This window comes from Ornithodoros turicata, chromosome 1 (assembly GCF_037126465.1).
Source record: "Ornithodoros turicata isolate Travis chromosome 1, ASM3712646v1, whole genome shotgun sequence".
Taxonomy (NCBI): domain Eukaryota; kingdom Metazoa; phylum Arthropoda; class Arachnida; order Ixodida; family Argasidae; genus Ornithodoros; species Ornithodoros turicata.
Window position 1 is genome coordinate 62,402,164 of NC_088201.1, and position 22,876 is coordinate 62,425,039.

At 45.8% G+C, this 22,876-nt stretch overlaps 1 protein-coding gene across 1 annotated transcript; it reads left to right on the top strand.

The window, feature by feature from the left end:
* Nucleotides 1–1,285: 1,285 nt before the first annotated feature.
* LOC135399521 (interferon regulatory factor 4-like) lies at nucleotides 1,286–9,826 on the top strand. Its single transcript, XM_064631269.1, has 4 exons — nucleotides 1,286–1,408; nucleotides 4,982–5,155; nucleotides 7,038–7,221; nucleotides 9,462–9,826. Exons 2-4 carry the CDS (start codon nucleotides 4,982–4,984, stop codon nucleotides 9,737–9,739), a joined length of 636 nt encoding a protein of 211 aa, XP_064487339.1. The 5' UTR covers nucleotides 1,286–1,408; the 3' UTR covers nucleotides 9,740–9,826.
* Nucleotides 9,827–22,876: the final 13,050 nt, after the last annotated feature.

Below are 22,876 nucleotides of genomic sequence, written 5' to 3' on the forward strand. Positions count from 1 at the left end.
TTCAGTTTGCCTTCCGCATCACCATCCTCTCATTTCCCCCCAATAGCAATGGGGTAGCATTCCGCTCAATGAGCGGAAGTCATCCCCATATCATCGTCATCATGTATTTCTCTCTGTCTCTCCGCACGACGGCTTCTCTTACAAAGCATTTGACTATACGAAAATCTACGTTTCATACGCTTTTTCCGGGAGCATGAGTTCCTCAGGAATAGTCTACCCGTGTGAGATTACCTCCGTAATGAAACATTTAGAGAGAGAAAAAAAAATCACGTAGCTTTTCCCTGAACATGTCAAACGTTGTCAACAATCAATTACTTTAAGGGTAATCGCCTTTTAACGCCACCAAGCAAGTGTCAAATAGCATTAATAAGCATGTTGGCATATACAGACTCCCGAATAATATTCGAATAATATTATTTATTCACTTTGTGTGGCTCATATACCCACAGTGTAACGTATGTAATGTGAGAGAATAACGAGACCGCGTTCGGCAATCTGTGTAAGCTTAGGTAATTCTATCTCGCCGGAAATGCTTCACCTGGGGCACAACAAACCAAAGTTGCCGGTACGTTTGGAGTGCAATGAATAACTATAGTGATATCTCATTGTGTTTCCGGCATATTTTCGTATTCCTGTTCCAAAACAAACGACGCTTCGTTTATCTGCTCCGAACAGTAAAGCTGCAAAACACAGTTTTAAATGTGCTATCAACACGGTCACACTTGTAATTGATTGTATGACGGAAACTAGCTTCGTAGCCAATAGTATGCAGTATGTTATACATACCTGTTTGTGTTTCGCAAGCAGTGAGCTAAAAAGCTAGAAAACGCACAGAATAACACAAATTATATGTTTTATGTATTCACTATGCGCTAAGCTTATGAAAGTTAGTGAAATTGAGGAAGATCATCACATCAGTCTGCCGAACTAACTAAAAGGTATAACAAGAAGAAATTCTGCTTCATCGTTATCTCACTTTTTCTCTTTGTGTCCCTCGTCTCCCATATTATGAAAAGTAGCGGTAGCCGTAGTGGAGAAAGAGTCCGCCGCTACCCGTATTTGTAGCGAAAATACTTTTTCCGTTACCAATTTAAAATGTAGCGTGATCGCTACTCTGCTATTGAAAAAAGTAGCGAATACGGTAGCGACGGACCGTAGCGACGGACGGTAGCGGCATTAATAAGCGCTACTAGTAGCGCCGCTATGTACAACACTGCTAGGGGAGGGGAGCAGCGGCGACTCCACGCGGCCTGGCCTCCAAACCGGGACTTCCCCGTGAGCGACATGCTTCTTGCTGCTTGGCTCACTTCGTCGCTGTGGATATTTGTTGCTGCGCTTCATCATCCAAAGCCAAGTTGCCTCAGTTGTGTCAAGTTGTGATAGAGACTCACACTCAGGACTCCGAATAGTAAGTTTCTGCAGAGGGATTTCTTCTCCAGTTACATAAAAAGTCGACGTTAGATCACAGTAACTACTCCCAGGCATAACTGCCATACATGTATTTTTTTATTCTGCAGAATAACGCAGTCGCATTTTACTGTTTTCTTTTCTTGTTGGTACCCTTCAGAAAGTGTATTTTGCACTTCTCCCACTAATTGCAATGTTTCTATAGCGCCAGTTTTTCCACGTTTATTCTACGAGTGGTGTATATGATGGCTTATTGGCAGGCCGTGCGCCTGTATTACATTACTTTGTGTTGTAATAGTATTACTCTGACACGTTTTTATTGTGTTACGTACTGCAATACACTTCAGTAAAGACGCGCTTTGGTGAAGCATTACATATTATTATTGTTATTATTATTATACAAAGAGAAGTATTCCTGCCCATTCCAGCTTACAGGAGCCGACTTCCTTACTGAGGACTGCGGATAAAGTGCTAAAAACGTTCCTTTAAAAATAGGAATATTCTCACAAAACATTACTTGTGTGCAGTGGATATCTTATGATTTTTGTTAATTTACATTGATTCGCAATTAAAGCGATGGTGCCGTCCTTGTTTCTACAACCACGCTCGGCAGGGGGATTCCTTGCTACCCGTTATATGTTACGTGACCATGTCTGCATCTAGCTTGAATCTGAAATATTAGCTGAATTATGTTGAATATTGTTGAATATATGCCGAATTATGAGCTGTTGTGAGCGGCCAACCATAGCTGACAAAACACTGTGTAGAAACATGTCGCAACGTAGACGAAATATTGTTGGGTGTATTGATACATGACACATTTTTCTAACGCATAGTGAGTTTATAATTTTCATTCGAGGTGCCTTGATTTTGTGAGTGATCAAAAAAGTGGATGACGCAGGAAATGCGATTTTTTTAGTCACCGTCTGGAGGAAAAGTTTCTACGGGTCACATCGAATATATCACTGAAATCTACCCTCACTAAACTTTTTTACACCATTTTGAGTGTAAGGTGGGTGTACCATAACTCACATCCCTTTGAGTGTAAAAGTCTGCAGGTGTAATGAAATACACCTACCTCTCAAGGTGTATTTCACAACACCTTCAAACTTTTACACTTAAAAGGGTGTGAGTTATGGTATACCCACATTACCTCTGAAAGAGTGTAACATCTACTTAGCGGGTGCGCGGCTTGTTGGTCCACACTGGTAATTGGACGATACCCTAACTGCAATTTTTGGTGTAAATCAACACCCTTAAGCAATGGCGTAACGTGTGCAGCTTTGTCTCCATAGTGAGTGTATCATACATATCAACCAAAGTAAATGTACAACATGAACATGCAACAACAACAACAACAATAAATGATGACGAGGAGATGCATGGGGTGGGGTGGGGCATCAACATGCAATGCATTGTGTTGCAATGCAATTCCGAACTGGTGCCATATTGGACCCATAAACGGTTTGATATACGGTTAAGGATATACGCGCTTAAATTAAGAGATAAATTTGAAATATCACATATATGGGATGATGAACCAAAAGTTCACTTAGAAAGGCATTTCCTTTCTAAGAGAAAACAGATACTATATACATTGCGTCCTCAAATTCGATAGCCCTGCTTGCATTCCAGTCAAAACGAAGGGTGAGATGTCTAAGTTTCATTTGATTATATATATAAAAAAAACACTGAAGTGAGGAATTGCTTGGTGTATCAACTCATCATCAAGATAACGTTTGTGTTTCTTACTGGTTTTGGTATGAGGGAAAATTAAGACTCAGTTAGTCAGTGTGTTAAGTCAGTCAGACAATGTTCAACATTTTGCAATAAGGCAAAACAACCTTAAACCATTACACCCTTAACACACCAATGTAGATGCGCACCCGATTCACTCCCATCTATGAGAGCATCAGCCTCGAAGGATGTAATATGAGTGTGATCTGGGTGTATATTGCAAAATACACCCCTCTTACACTAACGTAGGTGTAAAAAAAAATATTTCACGCAAACTGGGTAATTTATCTCGTGGGGAATCCCGCAGATGCCGAAGAGTGTCGTGACCGGTTATCGCAGTAGCAGCCACTACTGTTCAGATGAATAATGCCCATATCCCTTCATTTTGAACGTAAAGAACGTGCATTCTGTCGCTTTAAGTGTCACGGTGAGTATATATAGACGGATCCACATTTGTGGAACTACCATCCCCGTATTTTTCTTTATCTATCTATCCGTCCATCCTTTTCCGGGAAAGTAACATTGGTGAAAGTAACTGCAAAATGTAACTGCAGTTAGTTCTTCGGGTAGTGCAACACTTTTGCCATATGTCTGCATGCTCTGAACAACATTCTCATCGTGAAGATGATGCAGGCATCCCTTTCTACACTCTTAGAAAAAAGGGTGGAACAGTTACACCTTTTAGGAGGTAATAGTTGTCGCATATCTGTTGTGTCTACAAGGTTGCAAAGTTCTACCTGCTACCTACGAATGATAGGGTTACCGCTTCTGATTCGGTGATCGAGGGGGGCGTACGCCTTTTTGTAACAATTTGAATATATGATAATTGCTATTACCACCCTTTTACACCCTTTATCAGACGCTATGTTGACCTACACTCTTAAAAATGAGCTTCACCGCATAGCACGCTCTTGGCCAACCATCATGTCGAATGATATCGTTATCTGCCCTGATTTGTTGAAAACGGCAGGCGTACGCCTTTTTTGTGACACTTATGCTGTTCATAATTGTCACAGAAAAGGCGTACGCCTCCAGTTTTCAACAAATCATGGCAGATAAGGATATCATTTGAGATGATGGTTGGCTAAGAGCGTGCTGTGCGGTGAAGTTCATTTTTAAGAGTGTAGGTGGTAACTATAGAAGTTACCACCTTTTCACAACCTTTTTTCTTAGAGTGTAGCGCTCCTGTTCGAAGGGATATGTTTGAGCTGAAGAGGTGGAGTGGCTTACTGGCGATAACTTCGGGGAAACAACTACTGCTTAATTGTAACAGATACGTGATGTAATTGCAGTCGGGCAGTACAAATGGTAAAATGAAGTTTTTGAGAGTTGCGATTGCGAGGATTTCGTTTCTTATATGAAGTTCAATAATACTAAGTTACTTTTAATGTGATAAAGTGGTAGCTGTGACTATTTCTATTACGTGAACCCCATCACCTTGGGCTTCCCCAAAGTCTCGCCTGAGAGAGACAGAGGAAGATTGGCGTCTCCCTCGTCCGGTGTTGGCCCGGAGTACTGCCAAGCTCGCACCCCAAGGGTGAATTTCAGCACCCACATAACCTCATGAACAGAATTGCGACTATACTTTTAGCCGTTAATCATCGTAGCAACTTTAATTTGAAACCGATATTATCGCACAAGGATTCGCCTTGAGCTTGGCACAGTATTTGGCCATAGTTCGCCGTTGCGGGAAAAAAAGAAAACTCAAATCAATTAAGCAGTCAGTAGTTACATATCGAACAAGGTATATGTAACTGCAACACAGTCATTATTTTCCGTAACTTAGTTCGTTAACTTTCGGAAGTAACTTACCCATAACTGGTTTGCTTCATTTCAGATGCCATCACGAGGTACAGGACGGATATGCAGGTTCCTCGTGCGTCACTTGGACGATGAGACCTTCGGCGACAGGCTCTGCTGGCTGGACAAGGAATGCGGAGTGTTTCGGATACTTTGGCCGCATGGGAACGCTTGCATGTTCCAGAGGAAAATGGATTACGCAGTATTCGCTGTACGTTAGCCACACTGATACTCGCAAATAACGGACAGCTTGATCAGTCTAATGGCGAATTCCACTGGTCGATTTCGTTGCAGCGCAGTGTTCACGTTGTAGAGGATGAGGCAATTAAACACAGCAGGACAGCCACAACACGAGTCTCACAACGCACAGTTGCAAACTTCAATTTAATGACGGCAGTTGAAAAAAAAAAAAACACTGAAGAGATCCCACGCGTCTGCTGGTGCCTTTTCTTCAACTGCCATCATTCAATCAGAGTTGTCTGCCGGTGTGGGTACGGTGGAGAAACGAACGATGGGGGGCGAAGGGAACGACCAATCCCAAGCAGCACAACATCTTGGCCCAATATTGGCAATACTGGCCCCATCTTGGTCCAATATAGGGCCGACATTGCCAATATTTGTCGAATATTGGGCTGACAGTGCCAATATTTGTCCAATATTGGGCCGACATTGCCAATATTTGTCCAATATTGGGCCGGCATTGCCAATATTGTCCAATATTGGGCCGACAGTGCCAATATTTGTCCAATATTGGGCCGACAGTGCCAATATTTGTCCAATATTGGGCCGACAGTGCCAATATTTGTCCAATATTGGGCCGACAGTGCCAATATTTGTCCAATATTGGGCCGACATTGCCAATATTTGTCCAATATTGGGCCAATATGTTGTGCTGCATGGGATGAGACGTACTTTGCGCTGAAGCTACTAATGTAACGTGCACACTAAAGCCAGTGCAATATTTTCTGCACTGCAACGACCAGTGGATTAGCCATTAGATTTCTCGCTAGCACCTCATAGGCCGTTTGACTGCTTTGGGGTTTTTCGTTTGTTTTAACGATGCGGATGATTATTGAGTTGTTTGTTGACAGGGTGCTTACGATCTTGTTCGTTTAATTTTGCCCTAGTCGGATAGAATCAAAGATGACGAGCCCTGATCCAATGCTCTGTCTTGAACGCCAACTATGTCCATCCGTCCTTCTTCTTAACAAGCACGATCGGGGTTTGCTATCGTTCCAAAATCAACGATATGGAGTACTGGAGATGAGTTCATTTGACTTCAGCTGTATTATGTCATCTAGATATTACTATACTCGTACATTTTAGCATAGTCCTCTCTGCGTAACGTTTGCTTCAATGCCGATACAAGCTGCGCTTATATGAACCCGGCAGGAACGGATCGAGTTGACTTATCGCACTTCCTCACATCAATCCTTCCTAGACGATTGGTTGACACGTCCTGATGGGAGAGGATTTGCTGCGACAAACCAACTTGACCCGCTTTTGTCGAGTTCACGTAAACCCGGCTACAACAATAGAAGACTCGCCGTTATCTGTCAGCGAGCGATACCCACAATGTGTAATTTTTGTTGCAGTGACTTATCGAAAGCGATAGACTGTTACAGCTGTAACGTGTTGGCGCCGCGGTATGGCAAATAAGCTTCTTTGCGGAGCTCGCTCTTTTAAACTGGCACACACGTTGCCATACCACCATAACACTAAAAAAATTACTATTGTTACTTACAAATGAGTGCTTTAAATTGGGTTTGCGTTCTGTTCTCAGACGGCGCCGCTGGCAATACCTGTCCAACTGTACCCATGGTTTAAAAATCAGAGACGCGCCATAAACGAATGCTTAGCAGTAGCAGGTCTTCATTTTTTGTGACCGACCTCTCAGTCTCTTTATTATGTAAACCCCTTTGGCCGCTCTTTTGATTTCTACTCGCGTACCGCGGGATGAAATACGCTCTAGAGTACATGGTACATGGGGAGGTAGGAAAGTTGTCTGTGGAGTTTGAGTTTGAGTTTGATTATAGTTGTGCGATGCGGCACGATAGCGGAGCACAGAAATCGTCACTCGGTCTCTTTTGCAGGCTTGGGATTGTCTGAAAGGACGACAGAGGGACAAATGCGATGAAAGTGAAAAGATCTTCTGTGACGCCAAACACAGGTTTCGCACGGCTTTGAAGAAAATGGATGTGAAGAAACTCGTATCGTGGAAACACAAGCATCCTCCGAAATACTACCATTTCAGGCAAATACCCACGCAGGATCTAAGTAAGTTACTCGTAATTATAGGCTTTTATTTGTGGAAAATTAGGCATACCCGTTTTATACGGTGCGGAAATGAATTTTCGGTAGCTTTCGAGATGGGCGCACATAAATTTGCCGGCCTTGTTCTATGATATGTGTGTGATGTGATGTGATAGAAAAAAAAAAAAAAGGATTTAAGTCGCGACAAAGTCAGTCTGGCTACCCCAGACCACTTAGCCGCAGTAAGTCGAAATAAATAAAAAGAAGGAGAAAACCCAGTAGTTGGGGGCCGGGAGACAAACATCCCGAACTATAGTGCGGGAACACTTGTCACAAACGAGGGACCAGAAAGTCTCACAAAATGTCAATCAGATGAGTTTCTTCGAGGAAACGTAGGAGCGCTTTCAATGCAGCCGCTTGGTGATTGAACGGCTGAGGACTCAGGAGCTTTACAAGGTCAAATGGCCGTGCGTCCAGGCGAGCCAGACTTATTTCTAGTGTCCTGCGACTGTCGGCATACTTGGAGCACCTGAGGAGGATGTGCTCTGTGTCCTCGACAACATCGCACTCACTGCTGTTTGGAGATGGGACTTGGGCGATAGGTGTGTCTTCGAGAAGCCTTGTTAAACTGATGGTCATATTTTGTCTAAAAACTGCGCAGAGTAAACGCAGGGGGTTCACTCTACCTAAATACGTGGAATGCTTGGTGCAAGCGCTTTCACTATTTAAAAAGCACGCACGCACACACATACGTACGTATGTATATGCATTCATGGGCGGATCCAGGATTTTTCCGAGGAGGTGGTCCAGCCATGGACAGCATTCTGGATACGAGATCTACACTCTTAGAAATGAACTTCACCACATAGCACGCTCCTAGCCAACCATCATCCCGAATGACAACGTTCTCGCCCCTGATTTGTTGAAAACAGGAGGAGGAGCCTATTTTGTGTCGTGCATAATGGCACAAAATAGGCTCCTCCTACTATTTTCAGCAAACCAGGGGCGAGAACGTTGTCATTCGGGATGATGGTTGGCTAGGAGCGTGCTATGTGGTGAAGTTCATTTTTAAGAGTGTAGGGTCAATAGACCTCTCCCTGTTTGTAAACAAATAACGTCATATAGTGTTTGACAGCGCCATCAATTTGGTAGAGTTGAACTACGCTGGAAGCTACACTCTTAAAAATGAACTTCACCGCATAGCACGCTCCTAGCCAACCATTATCTCGAATGATATCGCTATCTGTCCTGATTTGTTGAAAACGGGAGGCGTACGCCTTTTCTGTGACACTTATGCTGTTCATAATTGTCACGGCAAAGGCGTACGCCTCCCGTTTTCAACCGATCAGGGCAGATAACGATATCATTCGATATAATGGTTGGCTAGGAGCGTGCTATGCGGTGAAGTTCATTTTTAAGAGTGTACGGTCTTGAGGGGATTACGATGGTCCTTGAAAGGGGCGCGACCTTCGGTCCTACTTTTCTTTCAATTGGAGGCAGCGAACAAGTACCCATTCGTAGAGCCCAGCCCTCCCCTTCCGATTTGTTTCGGGTTCAGTCTGTCTACCAACGTCACGATGACGTTTCTCGGGTAGAGGTCTATTAAACACTATGTGAAAACAGCAGAAATCGAGGAGGGGGTCAGGACATCCGCCCCCCTTCTAGATCCGCCCCTGCATGCATACATACATACATACATAAATGGGATGATGATGTGCTGGGTCTTTCACCACCGCTATGGCGGTACACTGCCCCATTGATCTTGTGGAAGGGATGAGAAAGGGATGATGATGGAAATGATAGCTGATTCGTCCTGTAGTCCAGTGTTGAAGAGGAACTAAGCAACAACTCATAGGCCTTGCATATAGGCATTGCCTGGTCCGACCATGGCCCGAGAATCCCTGATCCCAGATCCGTGATCCCTGTGAAAGCATTAAACGAACCCTATTGTTGCCAATGTCCCTTTCAAATTTCAGCTGTTATGTTCACAAAATCACATCGTTATAAAGCTGCCTTTTATTCTTGTACTTTTCATTATACATTTACTATAACATAAATTTAACATAATTACTCCGCTAAAGCGAATGCATCCGGTCATGCAATTACTATACAATGAGTAGTTGGTAGGGGTACCTGTGTAGGGGTTCTTTGTTCCTTCTCCACGGCCACGCACACTATGGCGCGATAGATAATACAAGCGCTTGAAAAGAAAATCCAAATGACGACTAAACTCTAATACGTCCCTTTTTTCGTACACATGGCAGAGCTTCTGGAGCAACATGGATCCTTTGCTGAGCGTCCTTTGCCGGCCAAAGTACGAAAGAACTCCGCTGGAGATTGCAACAGTAGTGAACCTATCCTGATAGAGAACCTCGAAAATACAGCACAAGTGACGCGACGAAATGAACAGTGCGGCGAGTTGTCGCCTTCCAATAATTTCGATTATTCGCAAGATTTTGCGACAGGCATGTGGACGGAACTGTTTGAAGAACATGATTGGCTGCCAACACTCATTTCTCCACATGGATCAGACATCTCATAAATATGGTCACAGAACAAAAAGCTGATGCGAATGCCTAGTCAAGTGCGAGTGAACCCGTTGCAGGTTATGGTTTTCTTTTGATCTGCATGAGAAGCTGTACATACTTATAATAATATATAAAAACACGTTTTGAAAGCTCTATGCTTGGCCTTTGTCTTTATTTGAAACGCTGGGTAGCCCTGTTGCCATTCTCGTGCGAGAAAGCTCGCAATGAAAAGGCAAGGCCTGGTCCAGTCGTAGAAGAACGTTTGTGCTACATAACTTGGACGAGCAAAAGGCGAATGTACAATTCATAGTCTATGTTCTGCCGTTGGAGCACGCTCTAGCAATTCTCTTGTGAACTCCGGCCTCATCCTGTCCATTACTCCCAGGGTACTTAAGCCGCATGATCCTGCACTGTTAAAACAGAACTTCACCACATAGCACGCTCCTAGCCAACCACCATACCGAATGATATCATTCCGTGTCATGATTCGTTCAAAACAGGGGGAGGAGCTTATCCGGGACAAGCATAAAGTGTCCCAAATAGGCGCCTCCTCCCATTTTAAGCAAATAAGGAGGCTGGCTGGCTCGTTGGAAAAAGTTCCAATCGTGACAGCCCTCAAAGGTTGCAAAGTTATGGCAGAGCACGTAACATACAGTGGGTGCCACGTTCTAAATTATCATCTCATAGGAAACGTTAAAAACTCCAGCGCTTGGGCAACACAAAAAGGACGTACAAGTCAATGCACTGCGACTTTTTTGTGTTGCCTAAGCACTGGGGACCTAAGCACTGGGGCAACAGCCCCACCCTGATTTGTTGAAAACGGGAGGCGTATGCCTTTGTGTGACACTTATGCTGTTCATAATTGTCACAAAAAAGGGGTACGGCTCCCGTTTTCAACAAATCAGGGCAGATAACGATATCATTCGAGATGATGGTTGGCTAGGAGCGTCCTATGCGGTGAAGTTCATTTTTAAGTGTGTCGATTTCTTACATTGTTCCATGTAACATCTCATGTCCCTGAATCCTTTCACACTGACACGCGCTTCCGTGACGTTGCCGCGGATGCGATGCAGGATGGATACGTCAAAGAACAAACTTTATTTGATGATGTGGGAAATGGAACTGTGATGATGATGGGGGAAATGGAATGATCAGTGGCCTCACAGTGAGGACCCAAGTCCTACGGTGTCCAAAAAGGTCAGAAGAGTTTTCAGGGCAGAGCGTTGACGAGTGGATTTGGCCATGGACCAATCAATTTTGGGGCGAGAGTCCAGCTGATTGAGAGACCCCGAAAAGTGTGGCTCGGGAAGGTTGGTAGTGTGGGCAATGAAGAAGGACGTGTTCTAGATCCTCCAGATCACAGCAGTGACGGCATGGAGAGTCAATCTGCCATCAAGCGGTAGCGCCACTGAGCAGTAAAAGCCACATTGAGTCGCATCCGATGAATTAATTCGGCGTCTTGACGAGAGGTGTTTCGTGGCATCCGGAAAGCGAGCGTTGGGTCAACTCTTCTAAACATAGATGGGGGGGGGGGGTGTCATTTGTCCATTTGCGGGAAGCCAGGGGTGCGACTATAGACGTCGAAGAATGGAACAACAGTCTCCTCTCAGCAGTGCAATACTCGTACGTCTCCGATATGAGAGAGCTACTTCTGCGGCGCTGTCAGCCTGTTCATTCCCCACGGCACGACAATTGGGTTGGAACCCACTGGAGAACCAGCCTATGCCCTGCTTCGTACACAAGCTGGTAAGCCATTCACACATCCAGCACTAGGGGTGCGGAAGAGCCTCGTATGCCTATGTTTTCATAGCTTGCAGTGCAGATTTTGAGTCAGTAAACACTGTCCATTCTCGGAAAGGGGGGGGGGGGCTAAAATCAACGATGTACAGCAGAAAATAATAGAATAGCATACAGTTCTGCAGCTGTTGATGAGGTTGGATGCGAAAGGCGTCGTCTTTGCACTACGCCTAGGTCAGATTACTTATATGTCATATCATACATATACATACAGAGTATATACTATATATATATATATATATAGTATAATATGCCCACACTACCCATTGCCCACACTACCAACCTTCCCGAACCGTACTCTCCGGATCCCTTAACGAGCTAGACTCTCGCCCCCTCTCTCACAAAATTGCTTGGTCCCTGACCACATCCAGCCCACCAACGCTCTACCCTCAAAGCTCTCTTCACCTTTCTGGATACAATGGACTTCTATCCTTATTGTGAAGGGGCTCATTATTTCATTCCCGGCATCACCACCAGCAATGGGGTAGAGTATCGCCCCTGGCGATGAAACTCCCCATTCATCATCTCGCAATAAAGTTGTTGTTGTTGTTAGTATAATATGTTATAATATAATATGTAATACTTGTCAGGGTTTCTCCCTTTTATACCTGATCCTCATCCCCAATGGAAGTGAAATAAAGGCGTACACACACATTGGATGATGATGAAGTGGGCGATTCACCGCCGCTGAGGCGGTACACTGCCCTATTGCGCATTGGGAACGGATGAGTGGATGATGATGGGGGGAGCACTTTCAAAGAGCCGTCACCAGACCTGTGAAGCGCAAGTACTCCGCAAGAAGACGAAGGCATTGCATCTGGTGGCAGCGTTCGACCACGGTCCGAGGATCTTCGCGAGGTTGAACGGCCGCTTGTCAATACGTTGCATAGAAGCTTCCATCAGTCCACGCTCGTGGTGATAAAGGCATACATAACATAATATGCATATAATAATAATAGTATCATAATACGTCATGATTAAGGTCCACAGGGAAACGCAATGTGATGTCACGTATGCAATGGCTAGTGCCAAGCACGAAGTTAACGGCTGGCGAAATCTGCGTCAGTAACGAACATATTATAAGCACAGAGCGAGTGATTGTCCAAGATCCACGATATTTCTTGATTTAATTTTTTACTTATTAGAATACTCTGCAACGCCACTAGGCATTTTCCGGGGGAATGGGCAGGGACAGATCCAGGCTTTTTCTGAGGGAAGGGGTGGGAGTTCAACCTTGGGCAGCATGTACATGCACTACCTAGAGTCCATTGAAGCAGTATATGTGAAGACAGAAATTGAGATGTCGCCAAGACCCCCCTCGAGATCCGCGCTGGGCATAGGGCATTCACAAAGCTCACAAATATCACTGCATATAGCACAGCACACACATCAACACATCAAAACGGCACACACTGAAAGGAAAAAGAAAAAAGGAAGAAAAAAAAGATGTACAATGTCTGAACATGTGGAATGCTATAGTGACGTAAGCATGATATTCCGTTAAAGGAGCGTGGGAGGGCTCGAAAAAATATGTGGCGGAGTAGAAATTGGGATTACAAGCCCTGGTATATACATATTCGCGCAAAAACTGCGAGTGCAGCCAACACCATCTAGGTAGAGAAAGCCTGCTTACTCGTCGACGTGACGTAACAACTAAGTGTCAGCCAATCAGAGTCGTGTTTTCAACGGCCGTAGTCAATCACGAACGCGCTTTCAGGTCGTAGCCATGGAGACGAGCCACCGTCAGCAGCACGGGCAGCCACTGTCGTCTGCGAGTAGTGGTCGTCCCCGCGTACTATATAGGAAAACAAAATAAAGCGCAAAACGGTCCCATATTTTTCTCAAGACTAATTTTCTGGAAAACGTGTTGCACTTTTAGACTACAGGTTCAAATTGGCGAATAGCTGCAATCATCTGCGAGTTCTTGAATTCGATTGCGAATCGCGAAATGGCGAAACGGCGAGTAGCAGACGAATTCTGACTTTTTGTGTCCGCGTATAGTTAAGGAGGGAGATGAGGCATTAAGCAGGCTGTCTGTACCAGGTTGGCGTTGGTGCAGCCATGGTGCAGCACGCAATCCCGATGCGCGAGACACCTTTCAATCTCGCGGGTCACAAAAGCTGCTTCCCTTGGCTGCATAGAGCTCTCACTAAAACTAGAAATCAAAGCTAGCAAAGGGGGACATCTCAACAAGTGAGCAGCCATGATAAATACTGCATTGCAGTACCTCTACCCTCTTAGACTTACTGATTTTTATTTTCAAGTGTTGTGGAGTAGCCGGCTCCTGTGTTTTGTAGGAGCATCCAACTCCATATTTTTCTTTCCTAACTCCAACTCCAACTCCATGATAAATACTGTAAGCCTAACTTGTTACGAACGGCATCGTTTTGTGCGCCGTTCTCGCATGTCGCAGCATAAGGTTTAAACAGTACAATACCCGCTCCTTACGGAATAGGAAGTAATCCAAGCGCACACGACGATAGCACACAAAACAAACACACTTCGCACACGGCATGACACCACGAAGCCCAGCGAAAAAAAAAAAAAACACGACTTGGATTGGATACCAGGGTGCCGAAGCGGACTGGCGTTAGCGCGGGAAAGGCCGTGGCCGAATCCACCGTGTCGATCATGTCGCCTCCCAGACTTCGACGTTGGGAGGAGGTATCGCCTCCGTACAAGTCCCTTGCTCTCCCCCATTTCTCTCACTCCCAGCTTTTCTTCTAGCCTCTCTCCTTATGATCTTTATGCTGGGCTGCAAGTCTACGACGTCACGTTTTCCAGCCAATAATGGGGCACGCGCCTTCTTCTCTTTTTTCTTTCTTTTTGCGGTTGTATTTCGCCCCGCCCTTCCGGCGCCTGACACAGAACAGTCAACACAGGCGGTGGTGGTGGTGATGGAACTGCTTGCCGTAGTCGGCCACGCTTAGGCGGGCAACATCACGACCATCGCAGGGGGGACCGTGCGTCCTGGGCCCACCTCACGAGGAACTGTGCCGACATTTGTTGTTTGTTGTTGTTGTTCGTGGTTCGTTTATCGAAGGAAATAAAAAAAATAAGAAAGAGAGGGCGATCTGCCTGCCGAGACGGGTGGTAAGTTGGCACAGATGGACTCCGGGCGCCACGAAAGAACGTATTGAACACGGAAGAACGTGCCATGACGACATTCTGGCACCGGAGCCACGGAAGAAGAGCATTTGAAGAATTTTGAGGCTCTTGTAGAGCACTGCACGGGCCGCATTCTTAGGCCCAGGCCGGTCCCGGACCCGGCCTTCCTTTGAGTTACCCGCCCGGGCAGGGCCTGATGGCTCCATACCTGGCCCCGAAGAATTTCTAGGTTTTTCGGTCCCGCTAGAGCCCGATAAATTTCTAGGCTAACCGGCCCGGCCCGGGCCAGCTCGGCCCAGTGTAGCGGGATGTAAAAGTTGACCGTGACTAACTAACAGTGGGATAACACAGGTTAGAGCCCGTACTAGGACCGGAAATGTACCGGCCCAGGCCCGGCCCGGGACAATAATGTGAAACCCGAGCCCGGCCCGGCCCGTGCAGTGTTGTAGGCCGTTCTTCAGGTGTTGAGGTGTGCGACAAGTACAAATTTATGAATACGCGACTGTATACTCAGGACATGTCATACACGCCGCAGGTATACGTCCATCGAAAGAGAGTGCAGTGATCAACGCACAAGGGCCAAAAAACAAGTACCAGTTTCGATCTCTGTTGGGGACTCATTAACTATTACTGAAGATTCCTACCACAGTTGGCAAGCATTCTCCATCCATTGCACAAACTTCTACACTGAGACGTTAAGTGAACGTGGGACAGCAGCTGTTGCCGTGTTCAACAAGGTAAAGAAGGTGCTGACGTCAACTGAAGTCCTGGCGCACTACGGTCCCAACAAGCCATTGTACAACTGGTGTATGATGCCAGCCACCGTACTTTCTCATGTCCACGAAGACTGCACGACTGTCGTCCAGTCGCCTACGCATCTTGGAGTTTATCAGCGCGGAGAAAAACTATATACAGTCAAAAAGAAAAAGAAAGACTCGCCTTTGTTTTGGGGGTCAAAAAAATCACTTCTATTTGTATGGACGCCACTTCCAGCTTGTGAATAATGACAAGCCACTCAGACGACTTTTGGTTCGAAAAACGGGACACAGCTACAAGGTTACAGCGATGGAGTGTAACACTTTCAGCTAACGACTAGATGTTCAGCACAGGCCATCAAAGGAAAAGTGGGGGCACTGTTTTTTTCAGAATTCTACGTCTAGAGGAACAAGCCAGCGAAGGGGAAGTACCCATTTCAGGGATTTTGCATGGACACACTTCCTGCGTGACTATGCATTGCCTATGAAATGCATGAGCAACCTCCACAGGTCTGGGAAAACATTGCGAAAAGCCTCATCTCAGTTCTCAACGAGCATAAGGACATTGAGCTTCGCCGACACGAACTGTCCTTGCAGCAGAATCGCATCATGTGGAGTATGCGTGTAGTAGTACCTCCTAAGCTATACAGTCTATAGAGTTTTGGACGAACTCCATGTCAGCCATCGATCCCGGGAGTGTCAAAATGAAGCAAATGGCCGGGAGTTATATGTGGTGGCCGTCACTAAATGAAGAAATCGAGAAGGTGATGGGCACCTATGCTCAATGCCAGGATCAGCGGAGCGATCCATGCTCAGCTCCGTTGTACCAGAGCCGTAGCGATGGGGGTGCGAGAGGGGCAGCCGCCCCGGGCGCCGAACGGCAAGCCCTGGCAGGTTGGTTGGACAGTATACAGTAGGAAAAACAAGAATTCGAATTTACGGTCTCGGCAGTGGGAATGGGCGTTTTCTTTTCTTTGTTTACAAAGCTTCTGAGGGCAGTGAGGGAGGATGGGGGGGGGGGGGCTCAGATTTTCCCTGCCCTGGGCGCAAACTCGCCTCGCTACGGCTCTGCGTTGCACCCATGGGTATGGCCGACTAAATCAATGCGAAGGACATATGTATGTTGACATGGTTTATAGTCATTGTTGATGCGCACTCTAAGTGTGGCCTGAAGCTTTCGTAATGTCTAAAACGACATCAGCCCATACAATCGAGAGGTATCGTCAGCACGAAACTGCCGGGGTACACCACAATGGTTCCCAGAAATTGTGCTAAAACAAACTGGACCAGTCTCTTTTTAGGTCAAAGTCACGACTGGTCGAGGTTCATGCACTCTTAAAAATGAACTTCGCCGCATAGCACGCTCCTAGCCAACCATAATCTCGAATGATATCGTTATCTGCCCTGATTTGTCGAAAACGGGAGGCGTACGCCTTTTTTGTGACACTTATGCTGTTCATAATTGTCACAAAAAAGGCGTACGCCTACCGTTTTCGACAAATCAGGGCAGATAACGATATCATTCGAGATTATGGTTGGCTAGGAGCGTGCTATGCGGTGAAGTTCATTTTTAAGAGTGTGCATGTGGAGGAGACACATTGACCAACTACTCAACGGCCGCAACGAGCCCACAACGAAGCCTGGCCCACGGCAGCGAGAAGATTCGCAGGACGTCTGATGGATCCCTGCACCGCTCAACAGGGACACACACAGCACCGACCAGCGTCGGTTCGACACAAACGCTACCGCACCAGAGGCTGACAGTGGTGACACTGAACGACGTTACCCTCAGAGGGACAGACCTACGTCGCGAGGGCGACGTAGGTTTCTCGTAGGGTATTCCTCGCGACGCCTCCCTAGACCTATCGCTTGTGACCCAGACTTTTATTGCCCCGTTTATACGAGGGAATACCAGCTCCCCCTCCTACGTGCATTTCCTATGGCGCGTGATCTGATGCTTTGATCTGATACTTCTTCTCAGCAGAGTCAACGGTAAAATTTTGATACCTGTGGTATCGTTGGAAAGAGGACGATAAAATCTGGGGCGTGTAGGGCCCGGAATTTTAGAACTTATCTTAGGCTTCTTGTGGATACCCTCCAACCTTTGATCATAAAATAACTGAGCACAATTTCAAAATTCCGAGCCCCACATGTTACAGATCTTGTTGTCCCCTTTCCAATAAGGCTATAAGTCCACCCCAATTTCCAATAAGGCTATGCGAGTGGTCACTAAGACCACTCGCATTAAAATCTGACCGCTGGTTACGGAATGAAGCTTCAAATATGCGCCATAGTGCATGTTAGGAGCAGTGGCGTAGCCACGGGGGGGCTAGGGGGGGGGGGGGGCTCGAGCCCCCCCTACCTGCCACGGACCGACCCACGCAAATCATGCCAATCCGAGGAGAACGTAATATATGGGGGGAGGGGGACAGTGTGACGCTCGCGAAAGTTCTTGCAGATCAAGGCGTCTATCTAAGCAGCACTCTTGAATGGTTTTCAATGTATGAGCTTTTCAACATACTTCGAATCTCATGACACCACCTCATTGGTCATGGCAGCCTATACATGTAATCGTATTGTGAACGTCCAATCAACTCTTTTTTTTTTTCATTCGCACTCTGCAGTGTGCACAAGTATGTGTGTGTTGCCGCGCACATGATCAGCGTGGGGGGGGGGGGAGTTTTCGTATCGAGCCCCCCCTACCTTGGAGGTCTGGCTACGCCACTGGTTAGGAGAGGGAGCTGGTGACGGAGAGTGAGAGATGAGGGAGCTACCGACGAGCTGTGTGACAGAGGGCGCTGTGTACCAATATTAAATGGTTCGCTAAAGAGACACAGTAAGGTACGCTTCTTTCGTCACGTCAAATACTATTGTAGTTTTCGTAGAAATAAAACTACTTGCATAAAACGTCTTGCGCCGCCTTTCGTGAATCAAGAACTAGAGAGTTTACATTGAGGTAGCAAATAACTTGAAAGCAACTCGTTACTTTTCCAAATTAGCTTAGGAGTTTCAAGTTCATTTTCATTACCCGTAACTTCGTAGTAACTTAAATAGTTACACATCTTGCACAGTAACGAGTTCCTTTTGTCGTGTAACTTCCTCATCTCTGAAAACAATACGCGGGATAAATCTCCTAAAATCTGCGGGAGGTCGATATGCACTTCGTTTGCCTGCTCATCGTAGAAACTAAACCGACATATCCGATCCCAGCAATTTTTCTTGTGCTGCTGTTCACGTGCACTCCCCTACACAAGCAATTGGACGTCACCGATACCCATCAAAGGAGCAGGCAATGCACGGATACTCTACACTCTTAAAAATGAACTTCACCGCATAGCACGCTCCTAGCAAACCATCATCTCAAATGATATCGTTATCTGCCCTGATTTGTTGAAAACGGGGGGCGTACGCCTTTTCTGTGACACTTATGCTGTTCATAATTGTCACAAAAAGGCGTACGCCCCCCGTTTTCAACAAATCAGGGCAGATAACGATATCATTTGAGATGATGGTTGGCTAGGAGCGTGCGATGCGGTGAAGTTCATTTTTAAGAGTGTAGCGTGTCACAGACGTCAACAGTGGAAGCCCGCTCCCCGACACCGCGCAAGGAAGTAAATATGCCCACGCATATTAGGAGGCTTGAGGGTGCTAAAGACAAGGAATTGTCATTCAAAACGAGCACCAGAAATTAAACAACTCGTTATTGTCTTCAAAGCTTCACCACATAGCACGCTGATGGCCAACCGCTGTACAGAGTGATAAGTACCTCTATCACTCTTGATTTGTGGAAAGCGCGGGACGTACCCCTTTCTGTGACTATTAAGATTTCTGTATAAGTGTCACAAAAATGCGTGCGCCTCCCGTTTTCAACAAATCAGGGGGGACAACGATGTCACTCGGGTGATGTTTGGCTAGGAGCGTACTATGTAGTGAAGCCCACTTCTGTGTGGTCGACAACGGCGAGCCGATCCTGCCATTACCCCCTCCCCTCATTTTTAAGAGTGTAGATTTGCAGTATTCTAATCAAGTCCCGAAATACCAAGATTTCTTCGAGAAAATACCAGGAATACGGGACGTATGGAACATCCTGTATCCCGGATCCCAACACTGTGAATCTGGTCTCTGCACTCTAAAAACAGAACTTCACCGCATAGCACGCTGTGCGCAAACCATTGCCAAGAATGATAGGGCCATCGCTTCTGATTGGAAGACAGAGGGAGGCGTACGCCTTTTGTGGCAATTTTCGTATATCCAAATTGCCACAAAAAGGCGTACGCCCCTTTCCCTCTTCGAATCAAAAGCGATACCCTTATCATTCGTGGAAAATGGTTAGCGCACAGCGTGCTATGCGGTGGAGTTCTGCTTTTAGAGTGTGGTCTTCGGCATCATTGGAGATACACGACCGTACACGACAGAGAGGTCATCGCCGCTGCGTGCATTCTTATAAACTAATTTTCTCTGGAAATGCGCGCTTCCCAAAGGAAATATTTGGCGTGAGAGTTCTTGAAGCTGTATGTTCATATCACGCGATAAAAAATATATGTTCGAAGTGCCTACCATGTTCTTAATAAACGACAAGGAAATATCGCTTTTTTTTTTCTGAGAAGCGACAGCTGGACGTGTTTGTGGCAGCGCACGTGCCACTTCATGTGACTCACAGGTATCAGCTCGAGTGTAAACCATATAGTCTAGAAACGATTGTACAATCACTTGCGCAAGACGTAAGGTATCCGAGGATAGCTTCTCTACTACCTTCTACTCACCTTGTTCCTTTTTCTACTCAGAGGAGCGACAATTACGGTAAAGGAGTACAGAGGGCTGTTGAGAAAACAAGTGCAGATGGTTAAGTGGACGCTCCCTTTCAAGGGACCCCACTGTGAGCTACGCCGACGGTCGTCCTCGGCTGCAACCTGAGCCGACCCAGAGCAATGTCTTTTCTCCTCTCACGCTTTCCCGCTTTTTCCCGGTTTCTCTGTATATAAAGTTAATTGCATTTTGTTCTCGAACTGACTGCCTCGTCGCCTTCTTTCTTCGAGTTTTCAGCCGAACCCATCGAACGTTTTAACTTGTAGAGAGGGAGATCTTCAATTTGTGCTGCTTTCTCATAATTTCTACTACAGGGCCATCTAAAAAAATTTCAGATTAAGACATCCGATGAAAGTATGTGTGTCATTATACCGAGTAGCGCGAAAGGTTTTGATGTGTGCAATTTGTTTCCCAGAAAAAAACTCACATAAACGTGGCTCCGCGCGTTCACCCTTAACTCGCCACTCCGGGTATAACGAGGATGAGGAGGTATGATGCCACGTCACCGATGACGCTATAAGGAGAACTCGTTCTCGTTCGCCGGTCAGTGGGGATCGGCGCCTTGTCCCTTTGCCGCCGTAAACCAGTTTTGCCAGTTCTCCCGGAGAACTGGGGATAAAAGGAGCGGCCGAAGCATCACCGAGCAAGGAGAAAGGCTTTTTCAGAACCCCGAACAGCCGAGTAGAACACAACATCTCTCTAGGCCAATCAGCGAGCGTTCTCCTTATAGCGTCAGCGCGAGGTTCCAGGCAGGTCACAGACTGGTACTGCTCACCGTTGCGCACGGTCGCTTTTTGTGGCGTACTTTAAATTCAATTTAATTCAATAATTATGACTCTGTCGTGTAAATTACTTCGCATGGTGCATCTTACTGGCCTACTTAATAGTTTTATAGGAAGAAAACAGGGTGTTAATGTGTAAGTGTAGTTCGGAGATAAGTAGGTGTAAGTCGATGGTCCAGAAGCTGGACAGTAAAACTGGTCGAGTGCAACCTCCAATAAGAGTGTGAAACTTCTTTCAAAGAAGTCTTTTTTTTTATGCTGTCTTTAATCGGTCAATTAAACGGTGGCGCCCCAACTTCGCGAGCAGGAAACGAAGAACATACGATCACTTCGTAGCTTGGGCGTGAGATGACGGTTTTATTTACGAAAGAGGCATCAAGAGACCTTTGTTCGGCTTCTCATGTGTCGGTGATCCACGGGTCACGTGCTCATACGGAGCATATACACAGGAGCATCGCCCCATTTAAACAGCATATGGCGAAGTTCTCAAGTTCTCATAAACAGTATCGAGGAGCTCCGCTTTAGACGGAGCCCCAGTTCAGTGTAGCACAATCACATTCGGACATCCTTTTAAAATCTCGCCCTCGAAATTATTAACATGGAGCATACGATCATTATGTGCATCATGAAAGGCCTTTCATGATGCACATAATGATCGTATGCTCACGTTGTGTAACGTAGCGCTGGTAAAACTGTTTTTTAGACTCCTAAAAAGACCGGCACTGATATTCAGGGACCTCTTGACGAATTTGTTGTGACACCGCAGACGACAAAATTATACCGCTCAAATTTCCGATAAGCTACCGATTCCGCCGCACCGACGTGATTTTCTTGTGAACTACGGTGCCTCAAGTCAAGACAAACAACTTCAGCAAAACAGTTATCTTACATTATCATGATGCTGACGGGAAAAAAGGAAAGAAAGGTCTAAGTCGCGACAGGGTCTAACCGACCCTAGCATTCGTTATCCAATGAGAAGAAAATTAGAATAAAATAAGAGAGAAAACAAGTAGAAGGGAAAGAAGCAGAGAGTATAGTGGGAGAGGGCATTCAACTAGGGGAAATACATGCACCGCTCGACATTTGCACAAGTGTCCGCCACCATGCACAAGTTGAAGCCAACAAAGCGTCCAGGTGAGTTTCTTCAAGGAAACGCTCAGGTGCTTTGCAGTACAGCCTGCGCAGGCCAATGACCAAACAAATTTTCGACATCAAATGGCGTCCAGGCGAGCCAAAGACGCTTGCAAGACTCTGCAGCTGTCGACGTTTTTCGAACATCCGAGGCGAAATGCTCTGCCCTTCTCTACAACCCCGCATTCGCTGCGGTTGGGGAGTCAGATTTTCCGAGTTTATTAATGCGGTGGCATTATTGTGGTGCCTTCCGGGCTCTTCTGTGCAATGCGAAAAAAAAAAAAAAAACAACTCACTTGTACCACTGAGGGGCGACAGATCGCAAAATGCCAAATAAGTGCCTATAGAGAGCCAAATGTATTTTATTAAGTCTATAGAAACTCAGCTCCTAATGAGTTTCCTCCATAGAAAGTCAAAATAATTTCTTATGATTGTCCTTACTGTATTTCTAATGAGGACTATCAAAAGATTCTCTTTTGACTTCCAACTGAAATGCAAAAGTGTTATGGTCATGCGTTCCGTCGCCAATACATATAGTCTGACTCCATATGTGTCGATTACGCTATTGCGATCCCACGCATATGAAAACTATAACTTTCCTACCAAGAAAAATATCCATAAACACTGAGAGACAACTGACAACTGAGGTTTTTGTGAGAGTCTGTTTTTTTTTCTTTGTTTGTCGTTATAATATTGAGCAATATACAATTGGATTCATATAGCCAAATGTACCATCAACAAAACAACACTTGCTGTGCAGTTGTTTATATAC

What these genes read in the sequence shown, in the direction of transcription:
- LOC135399521 (XM_064631269.1), top strand. Translation starts at nt 4,982, where the DNA reads ATGCCATCACGAGGTACAGGACGGATATGCAGGTTCCTCGTGCGTCAC. An exon ending in TGGATTACGCAGTATTCGCT is followed by an intron (nt 5,156 to 7,037) that starts GTACGTTAGCCA and finishes TCTCTTTTGCAG; the next exon opens with GCTTGGGATTGTCTGAAAGG. An exon ending in AATACCCACGCAGGATCTAA is followed by an intron (nt 7,222 to 9,461) that starts GTAAGTTACTCG and finishes TACACATGGCAG; the next exon opens with AGCTTCTGGAGCAACATGGA.